The following is a 25,514-nucleotide window of genomic DNA, read 5'->3' as shown; positions in this document are numbered from 1 at the left end:
CTATCACCAAGCTGTAATCTTGGATCAAATGAGAGCTCTTCTCTTTAAGGACTGAAACATACAATTTACGCTCTCATACGCTCTCACACTATCTAGCCTCTCAGGCCTTTTTTAAAACCCAAATCCAAACCTCATTCTTAACCCTTAAGGCAATTTTTTATATCTGGAACTCTATTCCAAACAATACTTCATTATTATCTCATACGCTCCATGAATCTCCCTTAGATATATGTGAAATTGCCATCCCTGATCTATCGCTTTCGATGTGGAGGTCTAGGGGTCTTTCTAAAATTGCCCAATTATGGAAGGACAATATTTTTGTCACATTCACACATCTCATAGAAAACTATATTATTTCACCAAAAGTCTTATTTAAATACTTACAGATTCGACACCTATTACAATCACCCAAAGTGCCCAACCCAAATATTAATATTGGCAGACTGAAAGATTGTATCCACTCAAACTGTTTGAGTAATAAAGGTATCTCCAAAGGATACCAAATACTAAGGATCTCCCTGAAGACCCTCTCACGAACTAAAAGATAAATGGCAGAGAGATCTCCAGACTTCCATTTCTCCAGACCAATGGCCTTAGTCATTTACCATTACCTCTAAACTATCCAAAATATTGGGCACTTTGAGAACACCAGAAAGATATTTTATCATTGGTATTATACTCCAGTATATCTAAACAGATTTTTTCCAGATGTGCTCTCTGATTGTTGGAGATCCCAGTCCCATAGTGGTGCTTTCATTCATATATGGTGGTCATGTCCTGTACTTTGCAACCTTTGGAAACAAATCTTTGGCCTCATATCTCATCTATGTGCCTTCCAGATAAATCCTTCCCCACTATTAGCTCTACTGTCTATTGGCTTAAGTGACTTTGCACACCAATATCAAACAGTAGTTTCTCACATTATTTTCACTACTAGGCTAAAAATAGCCTTCTGCTGGAAACAAAAAAATGTTCCCTCGCTTCAAAGAATCATTAGAGAAGTCAACAATAACTGCTGGTATGAAGGTATGTTCGCACGTGCACATAATAATTTAGACCATTTCAGGCGTAGATGGGATGTTTGGCTAAAATCACATCACTGTCTATTTCCAGAAGAATTGTTTTAATTTATGTCATTTTTTTATTTTGCCTTTCTAACAAAAATGTACTTTAATTGTTAGTACGTGGGATTTTCTGAGGATAGTTTAACCTACCCTTCAAACTTTCCATAGTCACTTCTGCCTCTACATGGACACTTCTGTCCATGATGTGGTGCGGAGCAAGACGGATCCGTCATGACTCACAATGTCAGTCAATCGAGACGGATCCGTTTTCTCTGACACAAAAGAAAACAGATCCGTCCCCCATTGACTTACAATGGTTTTAGAGACAGATCAGTCTTGGCTATTTTAGAGATAATACAACCGGATCCAACAATATCAACTACTATGCTTAGAATCATTCCTATATTATGGTTATTTTTTTATTTTTGTATTGATTTTCTCATTATATCCCACAATTGTAGCGGGTATTGTGTAAGTTCTCTTATGACTGTAAACCTGTTGAAACCGTAAAAAAAACCTCATTGTTTAAAAAAAATAAAAATAAAAGATAAACCCCCCCATATTAAAAAACGTAAAAATAAGGCTACTTTCACATCTGCGCTTTCCCTTTCTGTAATTGAGATTCGTCATAGGATCTCAATAGGAGTGGAAAATGCTTCAGTTTTGTCCCCGTTCATTGACAATGGGGATAAAACTGAAATGAACGAACCAGAATGCACCAGAATGCAATCCGTTCTGTTTGGTTGCGTCCTCATCATGGAGAGAATAACGCTGCAAGCAGCGTTTTTCTGTCCATGATGTGGTGCGGAGCAAGACGGATCCGTCATGACTCACAATGTCAGTCAATCGAGACGGATCCGTTTTCTCTGACACAAAAGAAAACAGATCCGTCCCCCATTGACTTACAATGGTTTTAGAGACAGATCAGTCTTGGCTATTTTAGAGATAATACAACCGGATCCGTTCAGAAAGGATGCAGATGGTTGTATTATTATGACGGAAGCGTTTTTGCTGATCCATGTCGGATCCAGAAAAAACACTGGTGTGAAAGTAGCCTAAATCAGTAATTATGTACTAGAAAACTGTTATCCGCTGCAATCATACTCACCCAGGGAATTAAGTTAACAGGTCAGTTTCACTGCATTAGTAACGCCATATAAACGAAACTCATAAAACTATGGAATTGCATTTTTTCCCAAACCCATTCCTTTTGGAATTTTTTCTAGCTTACCATTGCATGCATGCAGTATTAAATGATGTCATAAAAAAATACATTTTGTACCGCCAAAAAAAAAAGAAAAAGCCCTCATATGTCTTTTTGAGTGGAAAATTATAACTCCAGAAAGGCAGGGAGTCAAAAGTGAAAACCCAAAAACGTAAAATCTCAGGTTCTCAAAGGGGTTAATCTCATGATAAATTCTCCTTTTTCTTTCCATGACCGCAGCGTAATTTACCTAAATTTTGATTTTATTGCTCTGTTTTGGATTATCTCCCGATCATAAATGGAGCAATTACAATAATGAATTATATTATGAATGACAATAATTGAGTGATAAATATCAGATAATAATACATAACTTACTATAATTGCCAATGTGACCAGCTCCATCATTGCAGCTTGACCTCCAAGTTCTACCACACTGATAAGTCCTAAAATGAAATATTTATGCTAACATGTTGGTTTGGCATTAAAAGAAACATTCTATATAGCCAGAGGAAAGAATCGTTTGCCAGTAAGTTGTGATATGGGAGGTAAAACCTCCCAATTTGACATATCATTTTTAACCAATATGTGCAAAGTTCATGCCAAAATTAAAGAATAAAATGAAATATCTCCATTTGCATTTTCATTTTCAACTCCAAGCATGGCTAATATGTGACAAAAATACACTGAAAACTAAAATAAGCATTTAGAATTTTCATTTATAATTTTGTTATTTTCTTTTAATCCCCCATAGTAGTATTTTCATGTTAAACTTAAAAATAAAGTGGAAAAAAACGCTTAAATGAAAAGTAAAATGATGGTTTGAGATTTCATTTTTATCTCCTGTAGGGCATTTTGTCTGCCAAAATTAAAGTAAAAATCAAAAGTGCCACCTGCTGGCTATTTTGTTTGTTATTTAGCATTTTTTTTTTCTATATTTCATTTTAATTTTCTAGTTGTCCAATATTCAAATACATGCAAATGAGCAGTAGTTGGCATTGTTCAACATGTAAAAAGATGGTAATGACCTCTGGACTGAACAGAGAGGGAGTCTGTAATTCAATACAATGCGCTCTGCTTCTCCACATCAATTTCAATAGGTCACACACAGCTGAACAAGCGAGAACAAGTCTGTAATTCCAATAGAGAGTGCTGTGCTTCTGATCAACAATTTCATTTACAGGATCCGAGGCTATCTTAGCTCCTGCATACAACTACTGGCCAGGGAGCGAAAGAGGAGGATCTGGAGCTCCAATCTATCCTGGGATGAAGGGAATGAGCGGGCGTGGTCAGGAGGACAAATGAGGCTATTAATAATAAATGTCCCCCACTTATAAATTTAAAACTTTTAATAAAGATGCAGATATTTTGTCAAGAAAAAGTAAAAATAAAAAAGCCACCTGACTAGAGGCTGAAACCCTTGGCCCTCAGATCAAGGTCTGATGCACTACCAACTAAACCATTCAAGTTCACTGTGAACCACAAGACAAAATTATAATCTTATTCACAACACTCTGTACTCACCGAGAGTATACTATAAATATACTATAGGTACAATGAGAATTTATTTGGCGCAAATTAGGCCACTATTAATAAATGTCCCCAACTGATCAATTTGAAAATGATGTTTTTTACATTTTTAAATGTTTATTTTTTATAAGAAGCAATAACAAGTAAATGAGATGGTATACAGTAGAATAGTTCATAATCAATAGCCTAAGTAAAAGACTATGACATATATAAAGTACCAGGAAATAAGACCCTCTAAACAAAACCAGGGGTCTGGAAAGGAGTAAAGTAACATAAATTAAGCATTAAAATTAATCTGAACAAAGAAAACAAAGAAATTATGGTCTCTTGGAGAGAAACTCTGCCATTCCAGCAGAAGCATAGATCACTTGTGGTAATTATCACTTTAATTATTACTAAGTTCTGAGATCGGCTTTCTGTGTAGCCAACAATTCCTGAGTGCAGTAAAGGTACAGAGCGCATTACGCCTAAGAGCATGTAGTCTCATAAATACAGTGGGAGGACATTAATTCCACCAAATCATTAATGGGCGGGACTAGGGGAGACTTCCAGTTCCTAGCTATGAGGAGCTTAGCTCCCAATAAAATATAACAGGTCAATTTACAAAATCTATAAGGAATCCCTTCAATTTCTAAAGAAAAAAGTGCTCATGCTAGAGACATAAGTACCGGGAAATGAAAAATAGAGTAGGGAAAAAATTCTCCCCAAAATGTTGGACATTCTCAAAAAACATGGAGAAGAGTGCTCGTATGTGTATTACAGTACCAACAAAGGGCACTTGCTCCAGGAATGTGAGCTAATTTAAAGGGGGTGTAATACCATCTAACAGTTAACTTATGATAGACTTCTAAAAGATTGGAACTTAGCGTATCTCTTGCTGTTCATTTACAACCACTGTGCCAATCTTTAGGCTTAAAAACAGAGTTCGGATCTTTCTCCCTATTAAGCACATGATATCTCTTCTGCACTTTGGTATCCTGTGAAAAAATTGCATACGTCTCTAGTAGAGGACATCCCGCTAAGCTCTTGATTTAAAATTCTGTTAAAAATAGGAAGGGGTAACAAGACCTGTAAAGTAGGGGATTTAATGTTGCAGTTTCATGTAATCAAAAAGTTGTTCAGGTGGCAAAGTAAACATATCTTGAAGGACTGAAAGACAGAACCACTAACCAAATCAGAGAGAAGTATAAGGCCTCTTTCACACGGGCGTCATGTTTTTTGCCCGGATAAGATGCGGATGCGTTGCGGGAAAATGCGCAATTTTTCAGCGCGAGTGCAAAACATTGTAATGCGTTTTGCACGCGTGTGAGAAAAATCGGCATGTTTGGTACCCAAACCCGAACTTCTTCACAGAAGTTCGGGTTTGGGTTAGGTGTTCTGTAGATTGTATTATTTTACCTTATAACATGGTTATAAGGGAAAATAATAGCATTCTTAATACAGAATGCCTAGTACAATAGGGCTGGAGGGGTTAAAAAAAATAAAAAATGATTTAACTTGCCTTAATCCACTTGTTCGCGCAGCCCAGCTTCTCTTCTGTCTTCTTTCTTCAGGACCTGGGTAAAGGACCTGTGGTGACGTCACTGCGCTCATCACATGGTCCATCACATGATCTTTTACTATGGCGATGGATCATGTGACGGGCCATGTGATGAGCGCAGTGACATCATCACAGGTCCTTTACCCAGGTCCTGAAGAAAGAAGACAGAAGAGAAGCCGGGCTGCGCGATCCATTGGATTAAGGTGAGTTAAATTATTATTTTTTATTTTTTTAACCCCTCCAGCCCTATTGTACTATGTATTATGTATTAAGAATACTATTATTTTCCCTTATAACCATGTTATAAGGGAAAATAATAATGATCGGGTCTACATCCCGATCATCTCTTAGCAACCGTGTGTGAAAATCGCACCGCATCCGTACTTGCTTGCGGATGCTTGCGATTTTTACGCAGTCCCATTCACTTCTATGGGGCCTGCGTTGCGTGAAAACGCACAAAATAGAGCTTGCTGCGATTTTCACGCAACACACAAGTGATGCGTGAAAATCACCGCTCATGTGCACAGCCCCATAGAAATTAATGGGTCCAGATTCAGTGCGGGTGCAATGCGTTCACCTCACGCATTGCACCCACGCGGAAAACTCGCCCGTGTGAAAGGGGCCTAACCCCTTTTCCCATCCAATACTTGATTGGATAAGAAGGAATTAGTATCCCCAAAATATCTAAAGGGAGAGAAACTACTTTATTGTGGAAGGGGCCAAAGTTGCATCTAAACAAGAGTTCACATCATGGTTATTTTTCCGTTCTTCTGATCTGTCAGAAGAACAGAAGAATAAAGAAAAAAAATAATCCTGTAAAAAACTAACAAAACTTTCCTGTGCATCAGTTATGCACATTTGGCATCCGATTGAGCCATTTCTGCCAGAGATGCGTTTTTTTAGACTGAAAAAAAAAAAAAATACAGCATGCAGGACTTTCCATCTAAAAAACTGATCTCAGATGGAAATGGCTCTAACAGGTGCCAAATGTGCATCATTTTTTTTGTCTGTTCTGATGTGAACTCTCTCTAACAAGGTTAAGCCAGGCTGATATTGATGCTCAGAGTAGGCACAATAGGGAGTGATTTTTTAGTATCCAAAATATAGGAAAAAGGAGAATGAGAAGAGAAGAGGATCCATGCAAGTCTCTTTCTAGATGTGTCCAACTGGAACCTTGGAAGGGAGTTCACCATGGGCGAAGTTGGTTAAGAGTAATATCTACATAATTCCAAAAGTTCAGAACCTTCATCCCTCTAGACCTATGGCCATATAAAATAGATGCTATCAGTCATTATCACCCTTCCTCCCAGATAAAATGCATTAGTTGTATTTGAAACCTTGTTATAAGGTCTTTGGGGAGAGGAATAACCAGTTTCCTAAAATAGTAAAACAATCTTATAAATCTAACCAGAATTGTTGTTGTTTGGCAAGTGTCCCAAGATCCGTTTGTAAAGAAGTATATAAGGAATCAAAATTAGCTTTAGGTAGACCAGAAAAGGAAAAGCATAAATTAATACCTAGGTATGGAGTTGAGGATGAGGTCCATTGGTAGGAGAACTCAATTTGGATGGCTTGGAAAAGAGAAGAAGAGGTTTTGCGAATTGCTAGTGCTTGAGACTTATCTGTGTTTATTGTACAACAGAAAACTTCCCCAAACAAAAGTATTTCCCTGTTTACTGCCATTAAAAGGTCTGAGAAGGTCAAAATAATGTTGTACACGAAAAGCCCAAATTTATGTTGATGACCACCCAACAAGATACCTCTAATATCCGGTCATATTCTCACCCGTTCAGCAAAGGGCTCTATCGCCATACAAAAAAAAAGAAAGAGGGAGCGCAGGCAGCCCTGCTTTGTACTGTGCCAGCCTACCTGCGCCAAGGTGGTCTCAGTCAGGCAGGTCCTACTCTAAACCTACCTATGCCGTTGGGCATCTATGTTCAGGAGGGCAGACTCTGCACATATAGTGTGCTGCTCCTAGTCACCTCTATGTGCATACAGCAACTGAGACTGAGACCACCTTGGCGCGGGTAGGCGAGCACAGATGTGTTTTGATCAAAATATATTGGCTAAGAGTCTCGGATTTTATCATATCAGAGTGAGGGCTTAGTCCATATATCATACTTGCATCTATTGTGTTAGTGCATTATCTGTTTTCTGTGATTTTTTTCATAAATGTAGCCATGGACATCCACATACTTATTAATCAATTAATCGTGCAGGATGTTTTTATCTTTGTTTTTATCTTTTCTCTGTGAAAAAACTCCAGCCCAAGCTGGGTCCAAACACTTGACTCTTAGATCAAAGTCTGATGCTTTACCAACTGAGTTATGCAGGCTCACTATAAAGTATATAGCTAAATAATAGTCTTATTCACTACACACTTGCCAATCATGTTCTCATGTGCAGCTGTGTGTGACCCATTGAAATTGCTGTGCAGAAGCAGAGCGTCTGCTATTGGAATTGCACATCCGTCCTCACATGCAGTTGTGTGTGGCCTATTGAAAAATTTTCGGGAGAAGCAGAGTGCCCTTTATTGCAATTACAGACTCACTTTCTGTTGAATGCAGAGATCATTATTATCATTTTACAAGTTCACCCACACCCTCTACTGCTCATTTGCGTGTATTTGAATATTGGACAACTTGAAAATGAAATCTAAAAAAAAAAAAGCTAAATAAAATAGCCAGCAGTTGGCGCTTTTAATTTTTATTTTTGCAGACAAAATGCTTGCAGGAGATATGGAAATGAAATTTCAAACTGTCATTTTGCCTTTCCTTTAAGCATTTTTCATTTTATATTTAATTTTGACAGGAAAATACCACTATAGGGGTGAAAATTAAATAATTTAAAATTAACAGACAAAATGCTTTTTTAATTTATTTTTGTCACATATTATCCATGCTTGGAATAGAAAAAACGCGGATCCGTTTTTTTGCGGACAGTTCAGCATGCCTGCAAAAAAACGGATTGCATTCCGTTTTTTTTTTGCTGATCCATAGACTTCAATAGGGCCATGTTCTGATTTTCACCGACAAGAATAGGACAACTTTCATTTTTTTTGCTGAGCTGTGCAATGGAAGAAAAGGGCCCCATAGAAGTGAATGGGACAGCATCTAATCTGCAAAAAAAAAGATGCCGTCTGAATGAGCCCTTAGTAATTCAAATTCCCTTCAATGGTTTGCTCTGAATTTTTATTTTATTTATACTGTATAGTATGAGCATTTGCAACTTGCTAACAGCATGTGTTAAGTATCTAAAAAAATTAAGCTCTAGAGGTCTACATTGCTTCAGAGGTTAACCCAGAATATTCTTAAATAATAATGCATTATTACAAAAATAGAATTAAACAGGAACTTACCTGCCAAAAACCCTCCAATTTCCATGCTCCACCACTCACTACACACCATTAGCATACTTGGTATGGCCAAGCTCATGTATGGACCCCATTCCTGAAGACAGTCTTTGGACCACCCTGAAAGAGACCACAACTTTTCATTAAATGTTTTTCTTTACATCTAAGGATGTAAATGCAGAAACATACTATCCATAAATATATTTCAATACAGATCTAGAGGCTATTTCACCCTGTAGTTGGTACTATAGCCTCGAGGACGAAGAATTTTCTTGGCAGACTCAGATTTATCCATTAGACATGCAAGATCTTGATTACAAAGGTGATTTCCCAGAGACTGATTTTCCCCTACTGCAATGCCTATGGGTTTATATAGTTCCTAAAAATGCTTGTCGTTGTGCATGGTGATTTTTGGCTTGTTTTTGAAAGCTCAGTTATGAAAGCATAATCTATGAAGCTCCCATAGTTCTTGATCTTGAGGTTATGATGTTGCTTCAAGATGGACTTTGAAATTCAGTTACAAATTACAGTACACTCATTGACAAACAAAATAACACACCAAGAAGGAGATGTTAGAATTAAATGAAACTTTATATCTGTGAATACAAATGATAATATGTGTAAGTGATTACAATGTTAGAGTGAAATAATCAGTTCATTATGGAAAACTGTAGAATTGAAAGGAAGCTCTAGTACACCTTTGGACCACCTTTAGCCTGGATACAAGATGAGATACGGTTGGGCATGGAGGCATACAGGTTCCGTATTGTATTCTGCATCACATTTGCCCACAGATGTTACCTAAGGATTATGCACATTCATAGGTTTCCAAAGCTGGCGTCCAAGCTGGTTCTATAAATGCTCAATTGGTGATAAATCTGGTGACCTGACTGGCAATTGTTGCAATCTAGCAGAGACATTTATGGAAAACCTTTGCTGTGGGTGGGCGAGAATTATCCCGCTGAAAAATACCAGTTGGAAGCCCTGCCACGAGAGGCCGCAGAATGTCCTGCAAATATTGCTGAGCTGTTAGTGAGCCTTGTATGACTACTAGGGGTGACCGACTGTTGTATTCAATAGCTCCCTAGATCATCACACCAGCAGTTAGAGCAGTGTGTCACTCCACAACAAAAGGTCAATTGAAGCGCTCACTACTGTATGTTGTAGGATCACAGGAGAATATGCATTCGTTGCTAAAGACAATATGGTTCCAGTCCATAGCAGTCCAGGTTTCTTGTTTACGACACCACTGCAAACGAAAGCAACAATGGCTGGCTGTCAATGGCAGGACACGCAATGGGCACTGTAACACCAAATTCCCTTCTGCTAAGCGCATCAAAATGGTCTAGACAGAGAAAGGTGTGTAATGAAGGTGTCACCTGTGTGAGCTGCTCATGCTTGTCCGTAGATCAAACAATCCTCGTAACCACTGCTCTGAAACCTCCTGACAGCTAGGTCAGAATGGCCTTAAAGGCAGGCAATTTGTTGAAACAACCATTCTTCTTCTCTCATTCCAAAGATCGATGTGCCCCCTCCCAAAGTGTCAGCTGGGATAAATGTCTTTGTTGACTGCTAGGTATGCCTCTATGACACACTTGATATCTTACCATTAGGTACATTACCCAACAGTAGCCTCTAAGAGCCTTTTTATAGGGCAGCAGGGAAAGCACTTTTATACCCTCTTGTCCACCAGACCACACCTGTAATCTTTAACTTGTCTGCATGCCAAATTTGCAGCAATCCTACATTTCTATCTGGGTGTGTTATTTTTTTTGTATACAGGAATTGAAAATTAATGATTCAAATATTCCAGCATCTGAGCTGTTGTGGCTTATATGCCTTTTAACTGACAAATTAGCAACACTGGTAAAAAAAATGACTTGTTGAAAAGATATATGATACATTGAAAGTTAGGCCTCATGCACGCGACCGTTGTTCGGGTCTGCATCCGAGCTGCAGTTTTTGCGTCTCGGGTGCGGACCCATTCACTTCAATGGGGCCGCAAAAGATGCATGTCCTATTCTTGTCCGTTTTGCGGACAAGAATAGGCATTTCTACAATGGGCCGCCTGTTCCATTCTGCAAATTGCGGAAAGCACACAGGCGGCTTCCGTTTTTTTGCGGATCCATGGTTTGCGGACTGCAAAAAACGGCACGGTCGTGTGCATGATGCCTTACAGTGAATGATTGTCTATGTAGATTTTATGCTTTTGGCTAAAGTGGCCTGGGCATGGTAGTCTTTGGTCTCAATCGATTAGGTTATAATTGAAAACAAAGCAAGGGAGTCAAAAGTCGGTAAAAATAGTATAAGGCCAGATTCAAACAGCGGATTTTGCAATGGCAAAATATGCTGCAAGTTCGATGGCAGAAACTACTGCAGTTGTGTGTTTGGAGGCAGAAGCTGCCACAGTTTGTGCTGCAGTTTCTCAGTTTTAATGCCGCAGGCCCACTTGCTCTTTAGACGCCACCAGATTTTTGGCGCAGAATCCACTACAAAATTCTGGCGTCAAAAGATTCTGTGTGAAGGGCCTAAGAATTACAGAATGATCTCCCATGTTAGTAATTGTATACATACCTCCCCATGTTTGGACGTGTAGTTTTTTCACTATTATATATATAAACAGAAATAGGGCCATTGCCCACTGAGATATTGTGTTTGCACAAGCTGAGCCCCTAAACGAAACACATCAAAGTGGAAATTAAGTTATTACAGTAATGCATATAAATACATGGAACTTTGTAATATATCTTAGTAGTGGAAAGTGTCTGCAGACTCTCTGCAAACCTCTTCACTCACCAGAAACTGTCTAGCTTACAACAGTAAATAGCTGGGGAGGAGGGATGAAGCTGCAGCAGTATCTGTCCCTTGGCATCTGTGTTAGGGCTCACTCACACAACTGCATGGTTACTATGCTAATGCTGCTGACCGCAAATAGCGGTCCGCAATACATGGGCACCCATTGACTTGAATCTGTCTGCAAAATATGGCAAAAGATAGGACACGTCCTATCGCCCCGTCCGTGACAACCTGCTCTATAAAAATACCACATGATCTAACCTGTCAGATAAATGTTGTAAATAACAAAAAAAACTGTGCCAAAACAGCTATTTCTTGTTACCTTGCCTAATAAAAAGTGTAATATAGAGCAACCAAAAATCATATGCACCCTAAACTAGTACCAACATAACTGCCACCCTATCCCATAGTTTCTAAAATGGGGTCACTTTTTTGGAGTTTCTACTCTACATGTGCATCAGGGGGGCTTCAAATGGGACATGGTGTCAAAAAACCAGTCTAGCAAAATCTGCCTTCCAAAAACCGTATGGCATTACTTTCCGTCTGCGCCCTGCCGTGTGCCTGTACAGCAGTTTACGACCACATATGGGGTGTTTTTGTAAACTACAGAATCAGGGTAATAAATATTGAGTTTTGTTTGGCTGTTAACCCTTGCTTTGTAACTGGAAGAAAATATTAAAATGGAAAATCTGCCAAAAACGTCAAGTTTTGAAATTGTATCTCTATTTTCCATTAATTCTTGTGGAACACCTAAAGGGGTAACAATGTTTGTAAAATCAGTTTTAAATACCTTGAGGGGAGTAGTTTCTTAGATAGGGTCACTTTTATGGAGTTTCTACTCTAGGGGTGCATCAGGGGGGCTTCAAATGGGACATGGTGTAAAAAAAAAAACAGTCCACCAAAATCTGCCTTCCAAAAACCGTATCGCATTCCTTTCCTTCTGCGCCCTGCCGTGTGCCTGTACAGAAGTTTACGACCACATATGGGGTTTTTCCTGTAAACTACAGAATCAGGGCCATAAATATTGAGTTTTGTTTGGCTGTTAACCCTTGCTTTGTAACTAGAAAAAAAATATTAAAATGGAAAATCTGCCAAAAAAGTGAAATTTTGAAATTGTATCTCTATTTTCCATTAATTCTTGTGGAACACCTAAAGGGCTAACAACGTTTGTAAAAATCTGTTTTGAATACCTTGAGGGGTGTAGTTTCTTAGATCGGGTCACTTTTATGGAGTTTCTACTCTAGGGATGCATCGTGGGGGGGGGGGGCTTAAAATGGGACATGGTGTAAAAAAAAACAGTCCAGCAAAATCTGCCTTCCAAAAACCGTATGGCATTCCTTTCCTTCTGCGCCCTGCTGTGTGCCCGTACAGCAGTTTACAACCACATATGGGGTGTTTCTGTAAACTACAGAATCAGGGCCATAAATATTGAGTTTTGTTTGGCTGTTAACCCTTGCTTTGTAACTGGAAAAAAATATAAAAATGGAAAATCTGCCAAAAAAGTGAAATTTTGAAATTGCATCTCTATTTTCCATTAATTCTTGTGGAATACTCAAAGGGTTAACGACATTTTTAAAATCCATTTTGAATACCTTGAAGGGTGTAGTTTCTTAGATAGGGTCACTTTTTATGGAGTCTCTACTCTAGGGGTGCATCAGGGGGGCTTCAAATGGGACATGGTGTCAAAAAGAACCAGTCCAGCAAAATCTGCCTTCCAAAAACCGTATGGCATTCCTTTCCTTCTGCGCCCGCCGTGTGCCCGTACAGCAGTTTACAACCACATATGGGGTGTTTCTGTAAACTACAGAATCAGTGCCATAAATATTGAGTTTTGTTTGGCTGTTAATCCTTGCTTTGTAACTGGAAAAAAAATATTAAAATGGGAAATCTGCCCAAAAAGTGAAATTTTGAAATTGTATCTTTATTTTCCATTAATTCTTGTGGAACACCCAAAGGGTTAACAACGTTTGTAAAATCAGTTTTGAATACCTTGAGGGGTGTAGTTTCTTAGCTGGGGTCACTTTTATGGAGTTTCCACTCTAGGGGTGCATCAGGGGGGCTTCAAATGAGATATGGTGTAAAAAAAAAAACAGTCCATCAAAATCTGCCTTCTAAAAACCATATGGCATTCCTTTCCTTCTGCGCCCTGCCGTGTGGCCGTACAGCGGTTTAGGACCACATATGGGGTTTTTCCTGTAAACTACAGAATCAGGGCCATAAATATTGAGTTTTGTTTGGCTGTTAACCCTTGCTTTGTAACTAGAAAAAAAATATTAAAATGGAAAATCTGCCAAAAAAGTGAAATTTTGAAATTGTATCTCTATTTTCCATTAATTCTTGTGGAACACCTAAAAGGCTAACAATGTTTGTAAAAATCTGTTTTGAATACCTTGAGGGGTGTAGTTTCTTATATCAGGTCACTTTTATGGAGTTTCTACTCTAGGGGTGCATCGGGGGGGGGGGGGGGGGGAGCTTAAAATGGGACATGGTGTAAATAAAAAACAGTCCAGCAAAATCTGCCTTCCAAAAACCGTATAGCATTCCTTTCCAGTTTACGACCACATATGGGGTGTTTCTGTAAACTACAGAATCAGGGCCATAAATATTGAGTTTTGTTTGGCTGTTAACCCTTGCTTTGTAACTGGTAAAAAAAATATTAGAATGGAAAATCTGCCAAGAAAGTGAAATTTATTTCACCTTTAGGACCAGGCCATTTTTTGCAAATCTGACCAGTGTTACTTTAAGTGGTGATAACTTTAAAACGCTTTGACTTAGCAAGGCCATTCTGAGTTTGTTTTTTCGTCACATATTGTACTTAATGACACTGGTTAAAATGAAGTAAAAAAAATTATTTTTATTTATAAAAAAATACAAAATTTACTAAAAATTTGTAAAAAAATCCAAATTTCCAAGTTTTAATTTCTCTACTTCTATAATACATAGTAATAATACCAGAAATAGTTATTACTTTACATTCCCCATATGTCTACTTCATGTTTAGATCATTTTGGGAATGATATTTTATTTTTTGGGGATGTTACAAGGCTTAGAAGTTTAGAAGCAAATCTTGAAACTTTTCAGAAATTTTTAAAAACCTAATTTTTAGGGACAGTTCAGGTTTGAAGTCACTTTGCAAGGCTTACATAATAGAAACCACCCAAAAATGACCCCATTCTATAAACTACACCCCTTAAGGTATTCAAAACTGATTTTACAAACTTTGTTAACCCTTTAGGTGTTCCACAAGAATTAATGGAAAATAGAGATACAATTTCAAAATTTCACTTTTTTGGCAAATTTTCCATTTTAATATTTTTTTTCTAGTTACAAAGCAAGGGTTAACAGCCAAACCAAACTCAATATTTGTGGCCCAGATTCTGTAGTTTACAGAAACACCCCATATGTGGTCGTAAACCGCTGTACGGGCACACGGCAGGGCGCAGAAGGAAAGGATTGCCATACGGTTTCTGGAAGGCAGATTTTGCTGGACTGGCTTTTTTTATACCATGTCCCACTTTAAGCCCCCCTGATGCACCCCTAGAGTAGAAACTCCAAAAAAGTGACCCCATTTTAGAAACTGCGGGATAGGGTGGCAGTATTGTTGGTGCTAGTTTAGGGTACATATGATTTTTGGTTGCTCTATATTACACTTTTTGTGAGGTAACAAGAAATAGCTGTTTTGGCACAGTTTACATTTTTTTGTTATTTACAACATTCATCTGACAGGTTAGATCATGTGATATTTTTATAGACCAGGTTGTCACGGCTGCGGCGATACCTAATATGTATACTTTTTTTTTTATTTATGTAGGTTTACACAATGATTTAATTTTTGAAACAAAAAAAAATCATGTTTTAGTGTTTCCATAGTCTGAGAGCCATAATTTTTTCAGTTTTTGGGCGATTACCTTGGGTAGGGTATGATTTTTGCGGGATGAGATGACGGTTTTATTGGCACTATTTTGGGGTGCGTGTGACTTTTTGATCGCTTGCTATTACACTTTTTGTGATGTAAGGTGACAAAAAATGTTTTATTTAGCACAGTTTTTATTTAAAATTTTTTACGGTGTTCATCTGAGGGGTTAGGTCATGTGATATTTTTATAGAGCCGGTCGATATGGACGCGGTTATACCTAATATGTATACTTTTTTTTATTTATGTAAGTTTTACACAACAGCTTTTTTAAAACCAAAAAAATGATGTTTTAGTGTCTCCATATTCTGAGCCATCGTTTTTTTTATTTTTTGGGCGATTGTCTCAAGTAGGGGCTCATTTTTTGCCGGGTGAGGTGACGGTTAGAGTGGTACTATTTTGGTGGGCAAACGCCTTTTTGATCGCTTGCTGTTGTACCTTTCGTGATGTAAGGTGACAAAAAAATGGTTTATTTAGCACAGTTTTTATTCTTTATTTTTTACGGTGTTCATATGAAGGGTTAGGTCATGTGATATGTTTATAGAGCCGGTCGATATGGACGCGGCGATACCTAATATGTATACTCCCCCCCCCCCTATTTTTTACCAATTTTTTTTTACTTTATTTGGGAAAAATTTAGTTTTTGTATATTTTTACTTGAAACTTTTAATTTTTTGGGGAGAAAACTAAATTTTTTCAACTTTTTTTCACTTTATTTTTTGTCCCACTTTGGGACTTGAATTTTTTGGGGTCTAATCCCTTTACAATGCATTCCAATACTTCTGTATTGGAATGCATTGGCTGTATGAGTAATACAGTGAGTATTACTCATACAGCTTCCGGCCTGTGAGATCCAGGGGGCTGGATCTCACAGGCTCGTCACCAGAAGGCAACGCAATGCCTTCCTTAGGCATCGCGCTGCCTTCCATGCCATCGGGTCCGCCTTACAGCCGCATGGGGACCTGATGGCACCGCCCGCCGCAGCCGCAACTGCAGGTAAAAGCCGCAAACCGCAGGTCTGAATTGATCTGCGGTTTGCGGCGATTGCCGACACGGGGGAGGTCACGGCATTGAGCAGGCACCTTGTTCCGATCACCGCCCGCCGGTTATCAGAAATACACATGACGGTACGTCCTTAAGTACCAGGACAACATGCCGTACCGGTATGTCATGTGTCCTGAAGGCTGGGGAAGAGTTATGCAACAAGAAGGCAAAGCAGCCTGGGCTACTACACACCGAACGCCGCCCCTGGGCACTTGCGAGCCCTCATTTACATATGGATTAAACATTGTGTTTCCTGCTCGTGAAAGTCAGAAAAAAATTACAAAGGTACCATTTGAATCATGGATGGGTATGCTAGAGAGCCATGTAAGTTGTGTACAATGTCATATTTTGGTGACAGACTCCCTTTAATAATTAGCAAAGCCCATGAACCACTGAATAGCTTGCTGGCCAGTTCAAGACAGCAGACAACTTCTCAAGATCCATTTTAATACCATGACCAGAGATAATGTAGTCCAGGAAGAGAGAGGTTAGTTTTTTTTTTCAAAGAAGCACTTCTCGAACTTAACACAATCTGTTCTCCCTCAGGCACTGGAGGACATAGTGCACATGATTCCAGTGTGAAGTCAGATCAGGAGGGAAGATTAAGATGTCGTTCAAATAGACCACTACACAGGTATAGAGGAGAAGACAGGTACACCAAAAGTGTCTTTGGGCTCCACAATACATGCATAAGTCTCTGCTGCATCTATGGTGATGCTCCTCCTCAATCAGACTTTTCTAGTTGCATAGGCTCCAGAGCAGGAGACTGAAGCATGCATCTCTGCTAAGTAGGTGCCAACCTGGGAACTCTCTGCTTATGTGCAGATTCCTTGAGGCGCTCTCTGAACCAGAGATCAATCTTTGTGGCCAGGGTAATCCTATCATTCAAGGTAATGGGACATCACAACCTGCCATTTCATCTTTTGTGTGTCCTGACAGCCCTTCCCAGAAAGCTGCCACTAAGAACTCATTGTTCCAAGAGAGATCTGAGGTAAGCGTACGGAATTATATAGCATACTGCCCGACTGTCAGGTTGCCCTGGGGGAGGAGCAGATGAGATGAAGCTGCTGAAATGGTATGGTCAAATTCTTCAAAGACATTATAAAAAGTAGCCATGAACTCCTGGAGATTGCTGGTCAGTAGGACATTCCCAGAGGGGAGTGGCTCAGGCAAGTGCTTTTCTAGGCAGGAGGGAAACTAGGGCAGCCATCTAGGACCGGTCGGTAGAAAAATTGTGGGTCAGTAGCTCAAAGTGGATGGTTCACTGGTTTAAGAACTCTCTGCCAGACTTAGTTTCCCTATAGTGTGGGGAAAGTGGAAGGTGCAGGCTGGAAGCACTAGAAACTGCGACTAACAAAGGTAATAGTGCAGACAGTGGGACTAACAAAGGTAGTGCAGACAGGGATGTAGCAGAACTTTAAGGAACTCTTAACAAGTTAAGTAAACAATGGCAAGAAAATGTTAATTTATTTTTTCAATGGCTTTTGTTGCAATATATTATTTTGACATGTGTTATCACAATTTCATTTAGTGGCAGTGGTACCAGAGCTGCAGTGGTCAACGCTTCCAAGCAGGCTGATATGATGTTGAGGTAATGCAGAAGTTGCTCCTGACCACCACACTCACTAATCTTCTCCATATAAACTTTGGGCAGGCCCATCTTTGGTCAGATCATGGAATCCACTGGACCACCCAACTGTTACGGCATTTGGTGTGAAACCACTGTGTAAACCAACAGATTTTACTTTGGGCTACTCCTAAGGGTGTTATCCTGGCAGTCTCCTGGTTTAACCTTTAACACCTGTACAGGGATTTGGACTTAACTGCAGGGGAACCACCAGGCCGCTAGCTCCTGAAGTAGTCTTTGTATGGTTGACAACTGACCCACGGTGGTCAGAAACACTGCTGGAAAGCACCAAGGAATCAAGAAAAATTGTAGTCAGGGACAGGCCGAGGTCAGTGCAGGCAGGATACAAGCTGAGGTCAGAGCAGGAAGTGACTGGTCAATATGGAGGGGCAGGCACAAGTCAGGTCAGGCAGCAGAGGGTCACAATCCAGGAATTGGGCAGAGAGTCAGTACACGGGCAAAGCATCTATACTGTATACTAGCACACTAGATAACTTATTTCTCAGGCACCCTCCTACACAGCAAGGTGCCTTAAGTACCTCAAATTAATCAGCCAGGCTGGAGAAATTTATTGTGCATTCTGGCCATTTAAGAGCTGTAGGGAGCGCAGAAAGAGGTCTAACTGGCAAGCATGCTGCAGCCTGTGTGGAGAGAATGCAACTCTGGCAGCCAGGCCCTTAAGAAAGAGAAGAGCAGAAGCCTGGTCTGTGCCGCCAGGATACAGAAACCTAGGACCAGGGAGTGAAACAGCAGAGGCCTTGGGCTGTCGCTATAACAGTTATTTAGGGAATCTGACCTGGGTCTTTAAGGGTGTCAAGTTTGGGGGGTCTATTTATTTAGGTGGTCTGGATCTGTATTTTTATAGGGTCTTTTATGGGTGTCTAATTTATTTGTCTGTATTTGTTAAAGGGGTTCTGGACTGGAGGCTATAAGGGTACAACCATGAGGCATATACAATATGCTGTGGATTAGCAGGCAGAAACTCTGCAGAATTTTACACTGTATAATAAATTATGGAAACTAACATGCAATGCAGATTTTAAATCTCCAGCATGTCATTTTGTCCCCTTTTTGCATTTTCATTTTTCTTCCCTGTCTTCCCAGAATCATAACTTTTTTATTTTTCCTTTCACATAGCAGTATGTGGGCCTGTTTTTTGCGGGACAAGTTGTACTTTCTAATGCCACCATTTAATATGGCATAAATGTAGTGGGAAGCAGGAAAAAAAAATTCTAAATTGGGTGGAATTGAAATAAAATGCAAATCCGCCACAGTTTTATGGGTTTTGTTCCTACAGCATGCTCTATGCAGAAAAATTGACCTGTGTCCTTCATTATCTGGGTCAGTACAATTACAACATTACCACGTGTGTTTTAATACTGAAAAAATAAAAACTTTGACACAAATTTTTTTTGACCCCCAAAACTTTTATGGTTATGTCTGAGTTGTATAGGGGCTAATTTTTTTGCAGAATGATCTGTAGTTTTTATTGATACCATTTTGGAGTGTGTGTGAATTTCTGATCACATTTTATAAAAATAATTGGGGTGACAGAAGTGATGAAAAAATTGTGAATCAACTATTTTGATATTTTTTTCTGTATGAGATAAATAATTTATATTTTAGAACTATTATTAAATGTTTAGAAAAGGCTCAACCAGCAAACTACTGGAGCACAGCCTTTTAGTTACCAACTGAAAAGAAGGAATAAATCAGTAATAATATAGGTTGGCTCACAGTATTTTTGCATAAATGTTTTATTAATACACTAAATCAAATGTTAAAAATAACTAGCTTTGTGCCATTATAACAGCATACATACATAAATAGATGTGTACAAATAGGCTATTATGTGCGGAACTCACGCACAGACCTAGATGATTGGAGTACTCCTAGAAATGAGACCAAATAGCTACAGTGAGGCTGCGAGAGATATTCACTTGGATTAAACCGCTTAAATGTCCAGGGCATGAATATCACTTTCGCTGGTTGATGACGCAGACGCCTGGAGCCGTCAAGCCCACGGAAGCTGGTTGCGCTTAGCTGGTAATTGCCTGAACCGAGTCGAATATACCGCTGCCGAATATCCGTTGAAAGACCGCGTGGAAAGCTAGACTGAATCGGGTCCGAAGCCAAACCGGCGGACTCGCATGCACTGATCCACGATACGGCAAACGAATCCTTGGTGAAGCAAAGGGAAACCTTCACCTGAACACGGCAGTCGGGGTCACTTCAAACGGGTAAGACCGTTCCGACCTCAGGTCGATACTACCGAATATAACATTCAGCGACTTTTAGTTGGATACTGCTGGGACATACATATAGCGGGACGCCGCCGTATGTCAGCTAGCAGCTACGATTCAAATTCTCACTGTAGGCGCTATAAAGGAGGTACAAAGCCGTTTACCATGATTATGGACGAATAATTACCTCTTTCTCTATGGTAGGAACGCATAACCATCTTCTATCCATCTCCTTTCGGTTGTTATACTGTTGCTAAAACCAATATTCTTTTGGGACATTGAAAAATTAGCTAATCACTGTGACTGCTGCGTATATTCTATCCATACACAGCAATTGCTTTAACTGCTTGGAATTGCCCTTGACTACTGTGTTGTGGGAATCCAGCAGACGCTACCAAGGTGGCATTAGGGCCGATAGCTGGCAACACGGACTTGCATCTACCCTGGTCAAAGAGATCAAGCTACCTTGCCACCCACTACTGTGCCGCCACTAGTCGGCTGTTAAGGATTTGATATTTTTTACTACCAGTGACTGAGTGTCCTTTAAAGTCGTGCTTACCGTCAGCCGATTTTATCACCATTTTTTATCCGGACCCTCAGTACACTGATAGATCTATTTGTATAACGTGTATTTTTATAGATTGACCCTGTTCCTAATATTTGCTTTTACCATTTCTTGTTTTATTATCCTAAATAATTTTAGAATTACGGTTTTATTGATGTTTTGAATTGTTTCAATTAATTAAATCTTGTGGCCTAATATCTTGTGGTGTGCCCAGTCTCCTATTGATTGTTGAAAGTAAAAAATGTTAGTTTTTTTGCAAAAAAAACCTGTAAATTTCGATTAATAACAAAAAAAGTTAAAATGTCAGCAGCAATGAAATACCACCAAATGAAAGCTCTATTAGTGAGAAGAAAAGGAGGTAAAATTCATTTGGGTGGTAAGTTGTATGACCAAGCAATAAACGGTGAAAATAGTGTAGTGCAGAATTGTAAAAAGTGGTCTGGTCATTAAAGGTGTTTAAGCTAGAGAGCTGAGGTGGTTAAAGACCTACCCAGGGCCATACATGTAAAGCACTGGGATTTGTTCCTCAGAATTCATCCTTTGAAATGCATCATTTTTGCCCACAGGGGCAGAACTATTGTGGCAGCGACTGCTGTGGGGCCAGGGTCTTTAGTCTGGGGTCTCCCCACCAGATTATACATATAATAAATATATATATTACACTCACTTATAGGTAGTAAGAGTGCACTTCTAATGGCCATTAGCAAGAGCTGAAGGACCTGTGATGACATCACTGCCATGCAGGGACATGCACAGACATTTTGAAGGGCAGGGGCTTAAGTAAAAAAAAAGGGCACTTGTCATAATTTCAAAAAATGTTTGTACCACAAAGCTTACTTTTCTAGAAGTCCTACCTTGTTCTCCATGATTTTTTTAATACTGTAATTATAAACACGACAGAATCCACAAACGTTACTTTTCTGGTTTTACCGTACATATTATGGTAAAATGAGTGGTCACTACAAGACACTACAGACTCTAATATGCAAAGAGACAAAGCCCTACAACCCCCAGTATGCAAAGGGACAACCCACTACAACCACAAGTATGCAAAGGGTCAAAGTACTACAACTATTGTTCCTTTGCATACTTGTTTTGTTCCTGGACTTTAAACTATATACAATATATTACCAGGGCGGGTACTGAAGGCAGACAGGCACTAAAGGAGCTTAGGCAGCAGACGGAGTCCCACAGGCCGGCTCTTGCTCCCCTGCATTAATCCCGCTGGGGGGGGTCACGTGACGTAGCAGACGTGCGTCACGTACGTCCGCTACCCAGGCAGCCCCTGCGCTAGCCTTAAAGGACCCTGTCACCCTGACCCTGCACTGGTGAGCGGGCGGACTGGTGAATAAATTGTATCGATGAATAAATTGCGCTGCCGCCGGCGGGATGGAGGGGGGGGGGTGCGTGCGGACTCGTGGCGAGCTTGTAGTAGGTCGGCTTGCTTGGGACAACATAAAAAAAAGAAAAGGGCATTAAAGGGGCAGGGGCAGAAGGGGGAAGGGGCTCAAGCCCCCTTTGAGCCCTATGTGTGCTTGTCCCTGCTGCCATGTGATATGAGGGGATACAGCTTTGTGTGGAGAAGTGAAGTAAAGAAGTGAAGGAGCATGGATTTAATGTAAGAGCCAGGGAAATGTGGGGATTTGTAGTTGTCTTCTCTTATACCTCATCCCTGTAATGTCCTCTGATATCACATAATGATGGTCTGGACATGCTGGGAGTCGTAGTTCTCTAATCTTATAACTCCTCATCCAGTAATGTCTTCTGATATAATATATTTACAGCCTGAACATGCTGGGAGTTTAGTTCTCTCCTCTTATACCTCCTCCCCTGAAATGTCCGATAGCAAACTCTTAGAGGCAGTCAGGAAAGGAGTTAAGATTTCTACTTTAATTTGGCTTACACGGTTACATAGATTATGGTTTCCATTCTCACCCAGGTATGATGTCCTCCTTTTGGGAGAGTGATGTTCTTTTTTGGGGTTATGAAAATGGCCATCCTACTGCCAGTACACACGCAGTAATAATGATTATGAATGTGTGCCCAGGCCATAATTGGTATCTGTTATCCATTATGGCCCAAGCCTCATTCTTTGGACATGAGCTCTCCAGCAGGCGTGATGCAGCGACATTGCTGGACTAAGTAGAAGAGTGCACGGCCAAGGATCATCCCCCTGTCTGTACTGGTCTACTCATCCCAGCAGGTGACATTACGTCATTGCATAGCGGCTGTTAGGGAGAGTGGGATGTACTCCATTCATCGTGAGAACGGGACTGGGTGAGTATTATTTTATGAGGATTTTTATTTTATTTACACAACTGGGGGCCTTCACTTATATTACGGGAAGTGCTACTGTGTGGGGGGGGGGCATTAAGGGGAAGCACTACTGTGAAGATGGACTAAGGGGGCATAAATACTTTGTGGGTGCACTAAGAAGGCATAGTGTCAAGTGTCCGTGGTCTTGACTTGCCATGGGAGAGAGGGAAGTTATTCGGGAGGAAGAGGAGCCGTTCAAACATTTGCTGTGGGGCCCAGCCCTTTCTAGTTGCGCCCCTGGTTTTTTGCTGTGGATTCATAGTGCATCTGTAGCAAAATCCACAGTGGAAAAGCACAGAAAGATGGTGTTGACTATAATTTCAGTGGGCAGTGAGTAAGAAGTGGGGACCAGGTTTTGCAAACAAAATAGGGCCTATTATCTACTTAAACAGCCATTGCATCACATTCCCTTGATTAGCTATTAGGCTAGGGCTACACGTTGACATGTGTCGCGCGACACATAGGGCACAACTACTACACTGCAACATGTGTCACCCGACATTAATGTCATGCGACAATTTTTATAATGGTAGTCTATGGTGTTGCACTGCGACATGCGACATGCGACATACTGTGACACGACAGTCACAGAAAAATCCATCTTGAATGTTTTTTTTGCGACTCTGTGTGTCGCAGTCACAGCATGTTGCATGTCGCAGTGCGACACCATAGACTACCATTAGAAAAATTGTTACACGACATTGGTGCGACGACAAAATGTCGCCCGACATCTATTGAGATCTATATTGGTAGGGTCTTCTCGTAGCAAATTATAATTATGCAATTATACTGCATTTCTATATTTTTCTGCTCATTTTTGTTTTGTGAAATAGGATATCACACCCGCTACAAATTGTCTTGAATTCACCATGGACTGTCTGTTGTCACTGATATTTATAGCATAAAAAAAATCATAACTTACTCCACTCCCATCTTCAGACCATAAATTAAAATTGCATTGGCCACTGCATTAATCACATTTACTAATATACTAGTGAAGACCTGAGGCCACATTATTTTCTGAAAAGGAAACAACATATTTCTTGGTTAGTTGCTGTTAATTAGTGAATAATGGAACATACTGTACATGTTTAGATTGGCTTATATATTTACACACATAATAGGGACATAGGTAGACATTGGTTGGTGCAGAATCATCTGTGAATACTGATGGTGGAAGAACATTTTATACAATATAAACGTGGAGAAAACAAGTCTAGCTGATATATGGCATATACACTGCCACAGGTTATATTATATACAGGTAAAACTCGGAAAATTAGAATATCGTGCAAAAGTTCATTTATTTCAGTAATGGAAATTAAAAGGATTGCATTAATGCAACTTAAAATTAGAGTTTTGTGAAAAGGTTCAATATTCTAGGCTCAAAGTGTCACACTCTAGTCAGCTAATTAATCCATACCCCTGAGCAAAGGGTACCTGAGATTGTGACTTTGTGGTTTCATAAGCTGTAAGCCATAATCATCCGAATTATACCAAATAAAGGCTTGAAATATCTCGCTTTGCATGTAATGAGTCTATCTCATATGTTAGTTTCACCTATATATTCTAATTTTTTGAGTTTCATCTGTATTATCCCAAACCAATGAACAGCACTCCAAATACATGTAGTTTATTTGTGACAACAACTAGTGCCACACACTTTGCACAATTAGCCAGTTACAGGCATAAGATGTTTTAGAGAGAATGGTTATTTTCATCACGCTTGAAGTTGACATCGGGAATCGAGAGTGATCACCAAAGAAGTGAGTTAGCATTCTTATACCAAAATTTTGATTTGATTTTGATACCAAGAAACTTATTGTGATACTCAATACCAATTTGATATCACATAAAAAAAACACAAATTAACCCCTTTTTTGTAATCACTATAACAGCCGTTCACTCACTCTCCCCCTAATCGCTATTGCATCTATTGCATCTCTCACTGTACTATTTCCCCTATCACATACACATCTTTTGTTTTAAAATAATATAGCCGTATGAAACACTTGTTTAAGCAGGGTGCACTGCAGGCACTCTGCACAAGTGTATGTGATAATAGAGGAAGTAGTACAGTGAAGGATGCAATAGCGATTAAGGGGAGAGTGAGTGAACGGCTGTTATAGTAGCAACAAAGCTACTAACAAAGTAGCAAAATAGGGAAAGTAAATAGATATGTACATCAGCTGGCAACTTTAACCCTAATGCTATTGACACATGGTGGCAACAATATAACAGACTGACATTGTTCAGCTACAACTTCTTCAAAATAAATAAAAAAGCCATACCAGGGTATCTTTATGGGATATGAAGTTAA

The 25,514-nt window shown here is 39.7% G+C and overlaps 1 protein-coding gene across 1 annotated transcript in view; it reads right to left on the bottom strand.

Annotated features, from left to right (window-relative positions):
• LOC122923573 (multidrug and toxin extrusion protein 2-like) overlaps positions 1-25,514 on the bottom strand; it is a 198,032-nt gene that overhangs the window by 115,901 nt on the left and 56,617 nt on the right. The window contains exons 7-10 of the mRNA XM_044274422.1: positions 24,117-24,214; positions 11,265-11,362; positions 8,697-8,810; positions 2,647-2,714 (exon numbers count right to left, since the gene is read on the bottom strand). Coding sequence (XP_044130357.1) covers positions 2,647-2,714; positions 8,697-8,810; positions 11,265-11,362; positions 24,117-24,214 — 378 coding nt within the window. The remainder of the gene's footprint in view (positions 1-2,646; positions 2,715-8,696; positions 8,811-11,264; positions 11,363-24,116; positions 24,215-25,514) is intronic.

The sequence above is a fragment of the Bufo gargarizans genome, unplaced genomic scaffold (assembly GCF_014858855.1).
Source record: "Bufo gargarizans isolate SCDJY-AF-19 unplaced genomic scaffold, ASM1485885v1 original_scaffold_1746_pilon, whole genome shotgun sequence".
NCBI lineage: Eukaryota > Metazoa > Chordata > Amphibia > Anura > Bufonidae > Bufo > Bufo gargarizans.
The sequence above is the reverse complement of the archived record's forward strand: the minus strand, read 5'-3'. Positions and strand labels throughout refer to the sequence as shown.